The sequence below is a fragment of the Myxocyprinus asiaticus genome, chromosome 8 (genome assembly GCF_019703515.2).
Source record: "Myxocyprinus asiaticus isolate MX2 ecotype Aquarium Trade chromosome 8, UBuf_Myxa_2, whole genome shotgun sequence".
Taxonomy (NCBI): Eukaryota; Metazoa; Chordata; class Actinopteri; order Cypriniformes; family Catostomidae; genus Myxocyprinus; species Myxocyprinus asiaticus.
Window position 1 is genome coordinate 45,293,551 of NC_059351.1, and position 13,740 is coordinate 45,307,290.

General features: G+C 37.9%; 1 protein-coding gene across 4 annotated transcripts; it reads right to left on the reverse strand.

The window, feature by feature from the left end:
* Positions 1 to 995: 995 nt before the first annotated feature.
* On the reverse strand, positions 996 to 13,691 carry LOC127445332 (homeobox protein PKNOX1-like). Of its 4 annotated transcripts, XM_051705330.1 has the most exons (11): positions 13,559 to 13,691; positions 10,968 to 11,075; positions 9,795 to 9,928; positions 9,480 to 9,651; positions 7,353 to 7,523; positions 7,149 to 7,263; positions 6,919 to 7,016; positions 6,549 to 6,677; positions 5,247 to 5,323; positions 4,996 to 5,159; positions 996 to 2,524 (listed from the first exon to the last, which is right to left on the reverse strand). In XM_051705330.1, the coding sequence occupies exons 2-11, from the start codon at positions 11,016 to 11,018 to the stop codon at positions 2,322 to 2,324; spliced, it is 1,314 nt and encodes a 437-aa protein (XP_051561290.1). In that variant the 5' UTR covers positions 11,019 to 11,075; positions 13,559 to 13,691; the 3' UTR covers positions 996 to 2,321. The 4 variants fall into 4 exon arrangements, with proteins under 4 accessions (XP_051561290.1, XP_051561293.1, XP_051561291.1 ...); XM_051705333.1 differs by lacking the exons at positions 9,795 to 9,928; positions 10,968 to 11,075; positions 13,559 to 13,691 and adding an exon at positions 8,338 to 8,410 and having other exon boundaries at positions 9,480 to 9,579; XM_051705331.1 differs by lacking the exons at positions 9,795 to 9,928; positions 10,968 to 11,075; positions 13,559 to 13,691 and having other exon boundaries at positions 7,353 to 8,410; positions 9,480 to 9,576.
* Positions 13,692 to 13,740: the final 49 nt, after the last annotated feature.

A 13,740-nucleotide genomic window follows, 5' to 3' on the forward strand; every position in this document is an offset into this window, starting at 1 on the left:
AAAGCCCAAAGAGCAGCATTTAAACCCCCCATGCTGAACCAACAGAGTGTCTGCTTTTGGGTTAGTCATCTAACTGATGGCATCACAAGACTATTGCTGCAAATGAAAAGCCGCTTAGAAAAGATGGCCTAAAGCAAAGAATATGCTAAGTAACAATAAAACAGGATTTACAAGTTCAATTCATGAAGTGACATCTGTAAAGGAAGAATATCAGTTCATAAAAAATAAAAAAAGCAGCACAAAAACTGGGGCAAAACATGTCAAATTCTAAATTGGCTTTTTAAAAACTTGATATGCCATGTATGAAACATACCACTGAGAAAGTTTATTTATAATTCAAACTGGTCAACAGCACAAATCTTAAGGGCTTTACATTGTGTGATAGATTCTGTGTAATCTATTGTGAGCATATGAGCATATTTTCTAAATAATAGTGAACATTTCTTTACAATAATAAACTAAAACCCATGTAATCAATCTTTAGATATTAAAGGTATAGTTCAACCAAATATGTTAATTCTCTCATCATTTACTCACCCTCATGCCATCCCAGATGTGTTTGACTCTCTTTCTTAAGCAGAACACATACAAAGATTTTTAGAAGAATATTTCAGCTCTGTAGATCCATACAATGCAGGTGAATGGTGATCAGATCTTGTAGCTCCAAAAATTACATAAAGGAAACATAGAAGTAATCCATATGACTTCAGTGGTTAAATCCATGTATTCAGAAGCGATATGATAGATCTGGGTGAGATAAATATTTAAGTCCTTTTTTTTTTCCTTTTTTTTACTATAAATCTCCACTTTCACTTTTACATCTGAAAGTGAAAGTTAAAGTGGAGATTTAGATTTAAACACTGGAGTCATATGGATAACTTTTATGTTTCCTTTATGTGATTTTTGGAACTACAAAGGTCTGATCACCATTCACTTGCACTGTATGGACCTACAAGGCTGAAATATTCTTCTAGTAATATTTGTTTGTGTTCTGCTTAAGAAAGAAAGTCATACACATCTGGCATGGCATGAGGGTGAGTAAATGAAGAGATCATTTTCATTTTTGGGAGAACTATCCCTTTAAGAACATATTTCTTTAGGAACTGTCCAAGATAACTCTGGAGAAAATAAAAAAATTCAGTAATTTTTGGAGCTGAATGTACCAATAATGAGTCATTTTGGCAAAAATGTACATAAATACAAAGTATTTTTGATGTCCTGTATTCCACTACTTTTTTTTTTTTTTTTTTTTTGTAATACAACCATTAAAAAGCAATAACCTGTCTTTCTTACACAACAATTACAAGCATTGAATATCATAAATATTATCAAATTTTTCTCAATTGCACAGGACATCGGTGATGTTTTAAACAAATATGATAGCGTCTCACATTGTGGCATTAGACATGTAAAAACCTTTAGTCAATAACTCTGTAGAATTTATTTTGTTATTCAAAGTAATTAGTTACCACAATCCAAACCCCCCAAAAACAGGGTGACCACATTAAAAGTGTTTTTTCATACATAAATATTCCTTACAAAACATAGCAAACCAAGCTAATGGAAAAAAAAAGAGAAATATTGGCACCAATCATTTATGACAGTGTACTATAAAAATAGTTCCTTCTTTTCCTGGTGCCTGGCAATTAAAGCAAACACAGGCATGCAAGACGAAATCTCATTGTCAAGGTATCCGAGACGATTAGGATAAGTACAGCCAAATCATCCAGCATTAAAGCCATAGTTCACCCAAAAATGAACATTCTGTCGTTATTTACAGTGCTCACCGTCATGTTGTTCCAAACGCTTACGATATGTCACACAGGATTAGAACGATGCGAGTAAACAATGACAGAATATAAATGTTTGGGTGAACATTTATTTTAAAATTCCTTCCTCTTTGCTTCTTTCAAACTGTGCTTTGAACACTTTAAGTTTACAGTATCATACAAAAAAAGTGCACTCGGCTAAGGAAATGATGCTTGTGTTCGACCGCGAGAGAGAATGACTGCAGACTTGTGCTCTTCATTTTGACTGTATAGGTGCATGTGTGGGTTGTTTGAGTGTGTGTGTGTGTATGTGTGGCTTAAAGCCCTTTATCTGTACTCCAAACAAGCTGTTTGACAACTTGAGGACATGTGCAGTGACCAACCTTTAAAACATCAGCCGAGGTTCGTTTGTTTGAATGTCTCTCTCTCGTCATGTCTACCTACCTCCTTCCACTTTCTTTCATTTTAGTGCTCTGATACTCCTCTGATTAATGTCTTTCTCCACATCACTTTCAGAGTATGTGTGTGTGTGTGTGTGTGTGTGTGGTCGTACTACAGCGAGTCGCTAGTTTCCAGACCCAGCCTGGTCATGTCGGAGTGAGAAGGATCATTGTCTTCATCATCTTCATCATCTTCCTCATCATCATCCTCCTCACTGTGACCTCCCATCATGACCTGTTGCATGGCCAACGTAGCTCCATCCGATGAGAGTGTCTGCAGCCCATCTTCGCCCACGCCGACTGTTACCGTGGTACCTAAATTAAGGACAACCAAAATTTTCAAACCTTGCTAAACCAGGCAAAAACGTAATATTATCATTCATGCTAGTTATTGTAATTACATATAATGCATCTATAATAACCTAAGTTGTGCTTGCTAAGTTGCTATTGCTCATACTAATGTGCCCTTCAAGTGGACTCGGAAATATCGTAATTATGAGTTCTGAGCACATGAATGACCCAAGTCGGAAGTTCAAGTGGAAAACTCAGAATTCTAGATGATACCAGAGTTGCCGAGATGGGAGGAGTCCTAAACTTTCAACATGGTGGACGAGAGTACAGTTTTTGTAGTGAATGACAGGTTTTGTTCATTTTTGTAAATGCAGCTAATTTTTAGCGCTTGCCGTTTTGGTCATATTCATTAATGCATATCAGCAACCATTCTATGCATGTTGTACATTTTTACACCGTGAAAATAGTTTGAATTTGACCAAAATTCCATTATCGTCAGCAAGCTAACTGAGTGATATGTATTATGGTGTCAAAATAAAAGTTCCTAAAGAAATATGAATGAATGAACCTGATGTTGTCCATGTTTCCTGTTCTTTCCGACAACAAAGCATGTGAACACAGTGTAATCGTAACTACCACTTCAGAAGTGGGAAGTAGGAAAATTCCAGCAGCACATGAAGGCAGTAATAAGCCCAAAGTATATTTTGGTTTTGACGTGAACGCTTAGTGTCTACACACAGGCGAACGCTAGCCTTTCAAAGTTTACTTCATTTGACTGTGTGCGCATACACAGGCGGTTGGCGCATGCGCGCTATGGATGCTATGAGATACTGTACTATTTCTCTTCAGGAGTTTAGACCCATAAAGATGTCTTTATATTCCTTCAGACTTCAGCTATACAAATGCCATTATCTCCTGACTCCCTGTGACACCCACTGTTGTTGTTTCTACCTTCATCTCCTGTTGTTTGGCAGCGATTGCATCTTTTAGCGCTTCTTCGTGAAAGTATCGACTCAACTGTGAGTGCTTCCACCTTGTGGACCCACTAATAAGTGCAAATGATTTTATTTATTTATTTTTTTTGAATGATTTGCTAATGAATCACCGTTTTGTCCCAAAAGAATGATTCTCTCACAAATCTGAAATAATTTTGGCTTGCGAGCAAATTTCAGGGGCCGTTCACATACGTCTGCATTGTTCTTTGTAAACATGCACTAGAGGGAAGTCTTTGACTGTTGCGCTGCGTCTCGCAGTTTTATCAGCATCTCGCGCAGGTGCACCGTGTTTAAATGCCACGTCAGGTAAAAAAAGGCCACTTTAAAAAACAACAACAACATCTCGAGACTTTGTTATTTCTGTTGCACTGCATATAGATTTTTTAAAGTGCAAGAACACGTTCGGTCTGAACTAGAGGTCGACTAATAGTGGATTTTGCCTATACTGATAACTAAGGTGGTGGAAAAGGCCGATAACCGATTTATCGGCCAATAGTTTTGAAAAAAATTCTTAGTCTTTTCATGTTGTGACGGGCACAGTCTTAGAGGCAACAAAAGTCCATAATATTCCAAATGCAATTTTTGGTTCAAGCAAACTCCCAATAATAACCAGCAAAAATTAAGATTTGGTGCATAACACAGGAATTTAAACAAGCCCAAAACACACAAGAGGGACTTATTTTGAAATGACGGAGACTTGGCTCCATTACAATGCTCTATATTTATGTATTTACACAAGATATGAAGTTGGAGACACAATGTATGTGCTGACGGGGCACGTTTCCATATAGTCAAATTTTTCTTTGCATATCCTCACTTCAATAAAGAACGCTTGATTATCTATACAAAATACAGTGGCAAAATATGCACTGAAATGAGGATTCAAATTTAGATCATTATTTTAAATGACGAAAGATTTAAATACAGCGAATCCCTACGTGATTGTTTTTATTTCACCTCTAGAGGCCGCTGTTATACTGTATTACCATGCCGTTACAGAGGAATTTAATAAAACTATCGGCAACTATCGGCACCAATTCATCGCTAAAACCGATATATCGGTCTACCTCTAGTCTGAATGGCCCCTTACTCTACACAAGAGCAATATCTAGCTGAGGAGATATTTTTTAGAACAGAGGAAAACTAGAAAAATCACATTTACTACAAAAAATGTCCATGACTTTTAAGATATGATCAATTTCCATGACTTTACCAGGCCTTTAAAATTCCCTGATATTATTTCCATCACCGTGAGAACCCTGATCGTAACAATAAAAACAGTCAGAACACCTTAGCAACTGCTTAGCATATCCTGACAACCATCCTCAACACCCTAACAGTGTGGTGGCAAGTTTTGCATGGGCAAACAGCACACACATTTTCTTCAGAAATGCAGAAATCTAGATGTGATTATATTCTTAAAATGTATAAACCACTGTGCCCTCAACCAAACTAATACTGTGTGACAGCTCTCATTTATGATGTTCTTTATTGCCGTACCGTCTTCCATGGTAACTTGTTGCTGGGAGAAAGAGGAGGCAAGGGAGTTGGGCCAGAAGCGCTGGAGGGGGCGTGTCTGGGGCGTCTTCTTTTTGCTCTTGGGTGTGTCTGAGGAGCTGGCGTCTAACATGGGCTGCAGGATCCGTCTCCGTGCATTTATGAACCTGAAGAGATTTTGCCAATCAGATGTACACTACTGACCTACCTCAAGATGTTTCTGGTCTCTGTTTTACACTATTCTAATAGCTCACCAGTTGTTAACCTGCAGTAGGGTCAGGTTGGTCTGCAGGGCGATCTTTTTCTTCTCGTCTTCTGTAGGATAAGGGTGCTAAAAGGGAAAGAAAGTTTAAGCGATTTGAATTATGGGGACACTAGAAATATCCTCATAAACCACATTTATAGCATAATACCCTTGTAATTACCAGTTTGTAACCTAAAAAAAATTCCTCGTAAAATTCCAAAAGTGATATGATAGGTGTGGGTGTGAAACAGATCAATATTTAATTTTTAAAAAAAATTGTATTACTATAAATCTACTTTCAAAGAGGCCCAGCGATAAGAGAAAGGTGCCTCAGGTTGTTCCTGGCAGGGTATTCAGCCTTACAGGCTCCATATGTTTAGGATAAGGGTAGGGGCAGGGTAAGGGCATATGCTGCCTGCCAGGAACAAACAGAGGCACCTTTGTACAATGGACCCAATGCATGTTCAGGAGAGGTCTTCTACTTCTTTTTTTTGCCGATTCGTATTCTTCATGCATATCGCAAATTACTGGGCTGTTGTGCAAATATGATTTATTTACTCTTTTCCTTTGCTTTATCCCTCCCTTTTTATCTCCTCCCTGCCCAGTAGGTGGCGATATGCACGAAGAATGCAAATCACAAAAGAAGAACAAGAACTCTGTCCTCTCCTGAATGTGCATAGGAGCGCTGGTGAAAGAGTACATTTATAGTAAGAAAGGGCTTAAATATTTAGCTATTTCTCACCCACACCTATCATATCACTTCTTAAGACATGGATTAAACTACTGGAGTAGTGGATTACTTTTATGCTGCCTTAATATGCTTTTTGGAGCTTCAAAGTTCTGGCCACCACTCACTTGCACTATATGGACCTACAGAGCTGAGATATTCTTCTAATAATCTATAAAGTTATACACATCTGGGATGGCATGAAGGTGAGTAAATGATGATAGAATTTTTATTTTTGGTGGAACTATCCCTTTAACAATTTATTCAAAAGATCATGGAAAATTTGATTTCTTATCATATAACCCTTTAAAACCTTTTTTTTTTAAATGTACTGTATATCTGTTGATGATCAGCTTTTACATTTTGCATTAAAGCACATGGCGAGACCAGAGTGCATTTCACTTTTGTTCAGGAATGCAAACTATTCTCCAAGACAAAAATGTGTCACACTTGGTTTAAACTGTATAAGTGCGTTCGTGATTTTCATCTGCAATCAGTGTCATTTTGTCACTTGTCTTTTAGACCGGCCCAACATCCAACACTATAAAGCAGTGCAGTTGTGAAAGACAGAAGACTCTGACTTACACCGATATGCTGGAAAAGCCAAGAACGCATGACGTTGGTAGCGTGTTTGGGCAGGATGCCTCTCTTTGCCTTAGACGAACACTCTTCCTGACTGAAAAAGCTCAGATCCTGGTTCAGCTGCAGCTGAAGCTGTGGGCAAACAAACACAAGTCTCAGGAGTCTGTGTGTGTATGTGTGTCTTGATGCTACATAATCAATTATTATTCATATATAATACATGCAGTACTCTGAATCATCATTTAAGAGTATATATCTGCACACCCTGATTACAATCAATGTGGAGCCACTCAAAGAAACTTTATTTTCATTCATTAATGCTGGAATATGAGCCATCTCCTGAAAGAGTGTGTTAGTTGAGGACATCTCTCACCTGTGAATTCTGGATGCGTATTGTTCCAGGTGACAGAGTCTGTGTGACCACCTGCCCCTGCGGAGTAACAACTGTAACGGGCTGATACACGGTACCACCTGAGTAAATAAACACACACACAGTCAATAAATGGAGACATGAGAGACAGAGAAAGAAAAAAGAAAAATACACAGAAAATAAAACTGACACACAGAGAGAAAGTGTAAGAGTAAAAAAACAAAATAACACACCTGTGACCACCTGTGTGGGGTTTACAGCTGTGACAGTAACGTTGCTCTGCTGTAAGGCAGATGCTGGTACTACAATACCTTGAGGACTCAGGGCTCCAGAGAATGAGCTTGGTGGCTGAGAAGAAATACATACACACAACATTAACTTGTTCGATAGACATCTGAGTAAAGATGGAGACAGATTTAGGGGGTTTCTGTTTGTACCTGTGTCTGTGTTGGGGAGTAGGGGCTTCCTGGTTCCCCGCTCAGCAGAGTTTCACTGTTCATCTTGGTCTTGAGGCAGGCGATGTAGCGGCTGCAGAAATCTTTACACAGGTCGCTCACCTTCTCCAACTCCAGCAGGTGAATCCGCAACACCTGGATGGCCTTCACCATCTGAGCCCAGTCAAAGCATACAGCATAGTTAACAAGACATCGTACCGAGACATTATCAGTAATCCAACCCGACCCCACCATTAGTCAAATCTGAAAACCGAATCCAAACACAGAAAAGCTCACCCTCTTTTAATTTCATTATTGAGCGAGTACACTCAGGTAGACAGAGTGTTTGTGCACATGCTCAGAATGATATAAGTACTGTAGTTTCGTTCAAAATTAAAATATTTTTTTCATGCAAACCCAAAGTTATACATAACTGTCCCAAAAATGACCTGAAAATTTTGTCAAACCCTCTGCTGGGGGGATTTTTTGTTTTTTAAATAAAACAGCCTAGCTGGTCTAAGCTTGTTCACCAGTCAATATACTGTAAATGTTATATTACCCCATCTTATTGAGCAGTATAAAGCATGCTATGTGCAATTTCGTGCTGGTTTTGGTTGGTCACCCATCATGGCTACACTGGACTAAGCTGGTCTACCTGCAAAAATAACCAGCTTGTGCTAGTAACAAACCAAATTTGCCCATTTAAAACCTGTAAAAGGAATATTTCAGGATGGGTTGAATACATGTTAAGTTCGATCGACAGCATTTGTGGCATAATGTTGATTGCATTCCAAATTGGGAGAAAAGGGGATTAAAAAAAAATAATAAAAAAAGCAAAAAACTCTGTATTGCAATGAAGCACTTACAATGGAAGTGAATGGGGCCAATCTGTAAATGTTAAAATACTCACTGTTTCAAAAGTATAGCCACAAGACGTAAACAATATGCATTTTAACATGATTTTAGTGTGATTAAATAGCTTACTTACCTTTTCTGTGTAATCTCCAATTTTACAACTGCACTGCCTTGACGGCGTAACACCTGTATTCCCAGTAAATTTACTGCTCAAATAATACAAGAATTTTAACAGAAGAATTAATGTAAGTGCTTTAAAGGAATGTTCCAGGTTCAATACAAGTTAAGCTCAGTCGACAGCATTTGTAGCATAATGTTTTGTACCACAAAAATGAATGTAGACTTGTCCCTCCTTTTCTCTAAAGAAAGCTAAAATCAAAGTTAAAGTGAGGCACTTACAATGAAAGTGGGGGCCAATTTTTGGAGGGTTTAAAAAGGCAGAAATGTGAAGCTTATAATTTTACAAAAGCACTTGCATTAATTCTTCTGTTAAAACTTGTGTATTATTTAAGTTGTAAAGTTGTTTAAATGGTAATTTTTACAGTTGTTTTAGGGTTTGTTGACATTACATCATCATGGTAATGAAGTTTTGATTCAGAAAAGGTTAGTAAGTGATTTTATCACACTAAAATCATTGTTACATGCATATCCAGTATGTCTTGTGGCTATACTTTTGAAAAAGTGAGTAATTTAACGTTCAAAAATTGGCCCCATTCACTTCCATTGTAAGTGTCTCACTGGAACCCAGATTTTAACTTTTTTTTAAAGAAAAGGAGGAATGAGTCAAAATATTTTTTTTGTGGTAATCAATATTATGACACAAATGCTGTTGATTGAACTTAACTTGTATTGAACCTGGAATATTCCTTTAATAAAATTACAAGCTTCACATTTCTGCTGTTAAACCCTCCAAAAATTGGCCCCATTCACTTCCATTATGAGTGCCTCACTGTAACCTTGATTTTTGCTTTCTTTAGAGAAAAGGAGGGATGAGTCAAAATTAATTTTTGTGGTAAACAACTTCTGCCACAAATGCTGTTGATTGAGCTTAACTTGTGTTGAACCCGGGATATTCCTTTAAGATGATCTTGAAATTTAAGCTGGCCCAATTGGTCTTAGCTCTCCTTGGGTGTTTGACAAGCTGATTACAAGCTGAAAATGCAGACTGATATACTAGCGACAAATCATCAAACTGATTTGTTGCCCAGCAAACGGGCCCAATCTATGCTAACAATTTAAAGGCAAGTGTCCGTTTAGAGGTAGTAAGCCACTTACCAGATTGTCTAAATCGGGGTCTTCGCTGAAGAAAGCCTTGCCTTCTTTCTCCTGGTTCCGTACAAAGTTCTCGATGTCCACATCGAAGCTGGCCGAGGTCACGCAATCGGAGCTCTGGGTGGATTGCTCGCATTTTTCAAAGAGCAGCGCCAACAGAGGAAACAAGGGGTGTCTGAAGTCAACAAACACATGGTTCAGCCGAAGATTAACACCGCATGCTATTTTCAACACACATGCATGAACAATTATTCAACTACACCTCAAAAACATGTCCCAAGAGCGAAAGAAAGTGTGAGAGAGAAACAAATATCTTACCTATAAATGGCTGTCTTGTAGACCTCCATAAGGGTCTGTGGCTCAGATGGTGCTGAGCTGCTCTCCTCCTCTTCTCTCTCCTCTTCTTCCAACCTCTTTTCTGCTTGTCCCGCTGTCTGTTCCCCCATTTGCATCTGCACGGGACAGTGGAGCAGGATGTAAGGAGTTAGAAAAGGAAGATGTTGAAAGCAGTCAGTTTGTGCTGGGTGAGGTATGTGAAAGTTAATGTTGTCAGCCGCCATGTCTTCGGGCACTAACGTCCATGTGTGGGCCATAAACACAGATTCTCTTTCATAGGACAGACCTCAGGGCGAACGAGACCCTGGGGTTTCAAAGCATGTAATAAAACCTCATTTTCACAGAGGGGCTTCTCTCTCACATCTCGGACTACTACATCATTGTCTGACAGATTTAAAAAAGGTTTCACAGATTAAACATGATGACTTTCCACATTAGTTTCAGACTTTAGCAGGACAAAGGCTAACTGCCCCTTAAGTGACTATTTGGACTCCAAAATGCAGTTGAGCACATATCTCTCATCTCTTGGGATAATTTGCATGATTAATATAGAATAATAGTTTCATATTACAACAGTGAGCAACAGTGAGTTTTGTTGCTATGTTTTCTCATTAGAGTTTGGACAGGCAGTTGGAAAGGCCCACATGATTGAGTGCATGTGATGGAGAGCAACAATAGTGTTGATTGAAATGGGGGAAATGTTAAAAATATGTCACGACTGCCGGAACATCTCGGGTTAGTCTCGAGTGTCTCTCTCTCTCCATCCGATACCACAGAGGTCAATGTTCTCAGAATTCACAACAAGAGATCAGAATGTGAGATTTTAGCAACATGTGTTGATTTGACTGGAATATATAAAGATGGTCATCACTTATTTAAAAGAGTATAGAGCCTGATAAGCCTAATGGCTGAGGCAGATATCATTCAAATAAAACAATCCTGACCTATGAGTGTTTTTCTACCATCACCTGCTACACAGTGAAGTTTTGTACATTTGAAAGAGTGGATTCTGGATGTTTAGATATAGATGTGTTACCATTTCTATTACTTTTCCTAGACCATTCAGTATCCACAGTCAAGCTAAAACTAAAACACAAAACAAAGTAGTACTCCATAAGCAGTATAAAGAGGCACTAGCTCTTTGGCAACACAAACCTGTTCAGGCTCTTGGTAATCCTCCATAGACATTGATGGGGATGTCATCATAGTTACTGTTGCCGTGGAAAACGCTTTGGCATTCTATAAAGCGGAACTTCAGCACCACTAAACCGACACAGCAACAACAAAGAGAAACATTTATTTGGAAGAGCTGCAAGAGAACATTTTAAACGACAACTCTTTATTACGTGTGTAAATGACGTGACCCTCTTTTTTTCTTCTTCTATTAAATAGTTCAAAAATATCAAAAAAAGGCAATTAACACAACACAATTACTTACATTTGCATTTAGTAATTTAGCAGACACTTTTATTCAAAGTGACTTTCAAATTAGGAACATAAGCAATAAGTCATTTGGTGTAACCCGGAGAAAACTTCTTGATAATGTTTACTAAAAAAATCCATGATTTTAATAAAAAATACTTTTCACCTTAAAAAATGTTTGAAAACTTTTTTTTTTCTTTTTTTTTTAAATAAATGATTAACCCTTCGCGACATTTTTGTCTTTTTCATTTTTGTTTTTTCAATCATTTTGGCTGTGATAATGCCAAAGGCATACATTTTGCCAAAGGTGTGTATTTTTGGGGGAATTTTGATATTTCAACCTCAATTTCTATAATACATCTATAATACACTGTGTACACAGAATAGTTACACTCAGGACCTTCAGGACAAAAATGTCCCCATTGAAACCCATTAAAACAGCAATATTTGATCCCAGTGCCATTAAAGCATAATATCATGAATTCTACGATATTATGCTTTCATTCCGGAGCCCTGGCTTCAAAATTTACATTTTTAATATTTTCCACCAGATGGCGCCATTTTCCTCATGTTTAGCCTATGGAGTAAATACATGCTTTTTTCCTATTTTCCGTTTGCTGTATTAAAGAGCACTGCAGGCCAATTAAATAAATGATGCAGCTAAAATTGTGTGGGTGTGTTGGTATGGATGTCAGAGTGTGTTTTGTATGTGTGTATTGAGAAGTGTGTGTGTGTTTGTGCATGTAAAAAAATAAACAAACTGACATTTAAAGGGTTAAAATCCTGAAATGAATGAATATTTGGTAGTTATGATCAGGACTGATGTTGGTTTAAAAATGTAAGTCAGTGAAAGTGGAAAATAATATTAATATATAATTTTTTTATACAGTTTTTTGAGGCGGACATTTTTGTCCTCTAAGGACCTTTTTTAAATTGATGCACAAGGGTTGCGTTTTTAATACACTCATGTATTCAAGGTGCAAGGAAACTATTTTAATACTTCATGGTTACACCATGTTTTTTTTTTGCAATGCAAAAAATGCAATAAAGGTTTTTCCAAAAATGTATGAAGCCAAACTGAACACAAAGGTAACATTTCTAAGAACTTGACACAAGTGTTTTAAACTAGATTTTTAAAAAGATCTCTTATTTTTAACACCTCGGACAACCTTATTTGTCATTGACCCACATTTCAAACCAATTCAAGACTCTTAAACTCCACGTATAATAAAAAGTTAATATTATTACTTGCCATTATAAATACTGAGTATCATCCGTGACTATAACACACCACTATGGCAGTTAAATAAAGTAAAAATAAGAGGGTACTTTACATTGACTGAATAAAGGAAATCTTAAAACAGCGTTTTCTTTACATTTTCTGCATGCACATTAAATCGAAACATTGTTCTTTGCGTGCATATCTGCAAGTAACTAAAAGATGCATAAAGTAATTCCTTATTGGAGTGTAGACATCTGTACGATGAACGTGTGCAGTTTCAGACAGATAATGTGTAACTGGATAAACACACCTACTCGTTTGCGACCAAATACAGTTTTGCATTATAAATAGTAACATCGCTAAATAACGTGTCTGCACTGCAGTAGGATTTCAATGAGTGCTTGACTTTGAATTTGAGAATAAAAATATGTACATTTGTTCCTAAAAAAAAAAAAAGGGTATTAGTTGTAGGGACTCATTAGGTTGTTGTAATGGATACCGTGGTCATGTATATTCGCCTTGGTCTATTTCTTCAGCCACAGTTGTATCAGATGGTCTCTCTTACTATATTACTGTAGGCGCCATGTTTGTACTGAGCCTGTAGTCTGAACCACTGCGTATATGTTCATGTAAATATATAGTTTTCATTCGAAGCGCTATATAATTATTGGAATCGCTGACATCATTAATATACTATAGAACAAATTCTACGTCATAATGGAAAACATCTGCTGCTTTGACTCAGAAATAAAAACGTTTTCGAGGACTTTTAAAAAATAATCTCGACCCTGTCCCTTTAAATATAATAAAACGCCTGCCCATTATCGCCTATCAATCAATCTAAGGGACACCAGGCTATCCCTCCCCACCAGTGCTGCCGCCGCCGCCATTCGCACTTCTACAAAAGATCATAAAAAAGAGCTGGGCCTAGACTGTGTCGAGCCAGAAAAACCGCTTTCAAACATCTCATTTCAGCCCAAAAGTGTCCAGTCCACGCGCCTCCTGCGCAAACCTCGTTCTTATGTGCCGCGTGCATTTTCAGAGCGCGGCCCAGATCGCCTGATTGATAGGGAGTCGGAAAAGATTTTGAGTGACAGCTTACCTTAGTGCCAATCTTCGTCACAATGACAAGCGGCTGCAGCAATCGGGACCCGCAGTTCTTCCATGTCGTCACAGCGTAACGGCACGCAGGCAACTTCCCTCATGAATATTTATGAGGTGGGCGGAGACATAACGGTATTGAGAAAAAGTGCTCGCCCCCAGAGACTTCAATGGGGGCATGTA

Bases quoted from the DNA above. Each gene is read 5' to 3' on its own strand.
- LOC127445332 (XM_051705330.1), bottom strand. From the start codon at position 11,018: ATGATGACATCCCCATCAATGTCTATGGAGGATTACCAAGAGCCTGAA. The intron at 7,524-9,479 runs GTAAGTGGCTTA...GACTGGGCTCAG, and splicing joins ACCCCGATTTAGACAATCTG to ATGGTGAAGGCCATCCAGGT. The intron at 5,324-6,548 runs GTAAGTCAGAGT...TTTCCCTTTTAG, and splicing joins GGCTTTTCCAGCATATCGGT to CACCCTTATCCTACAGAAGA.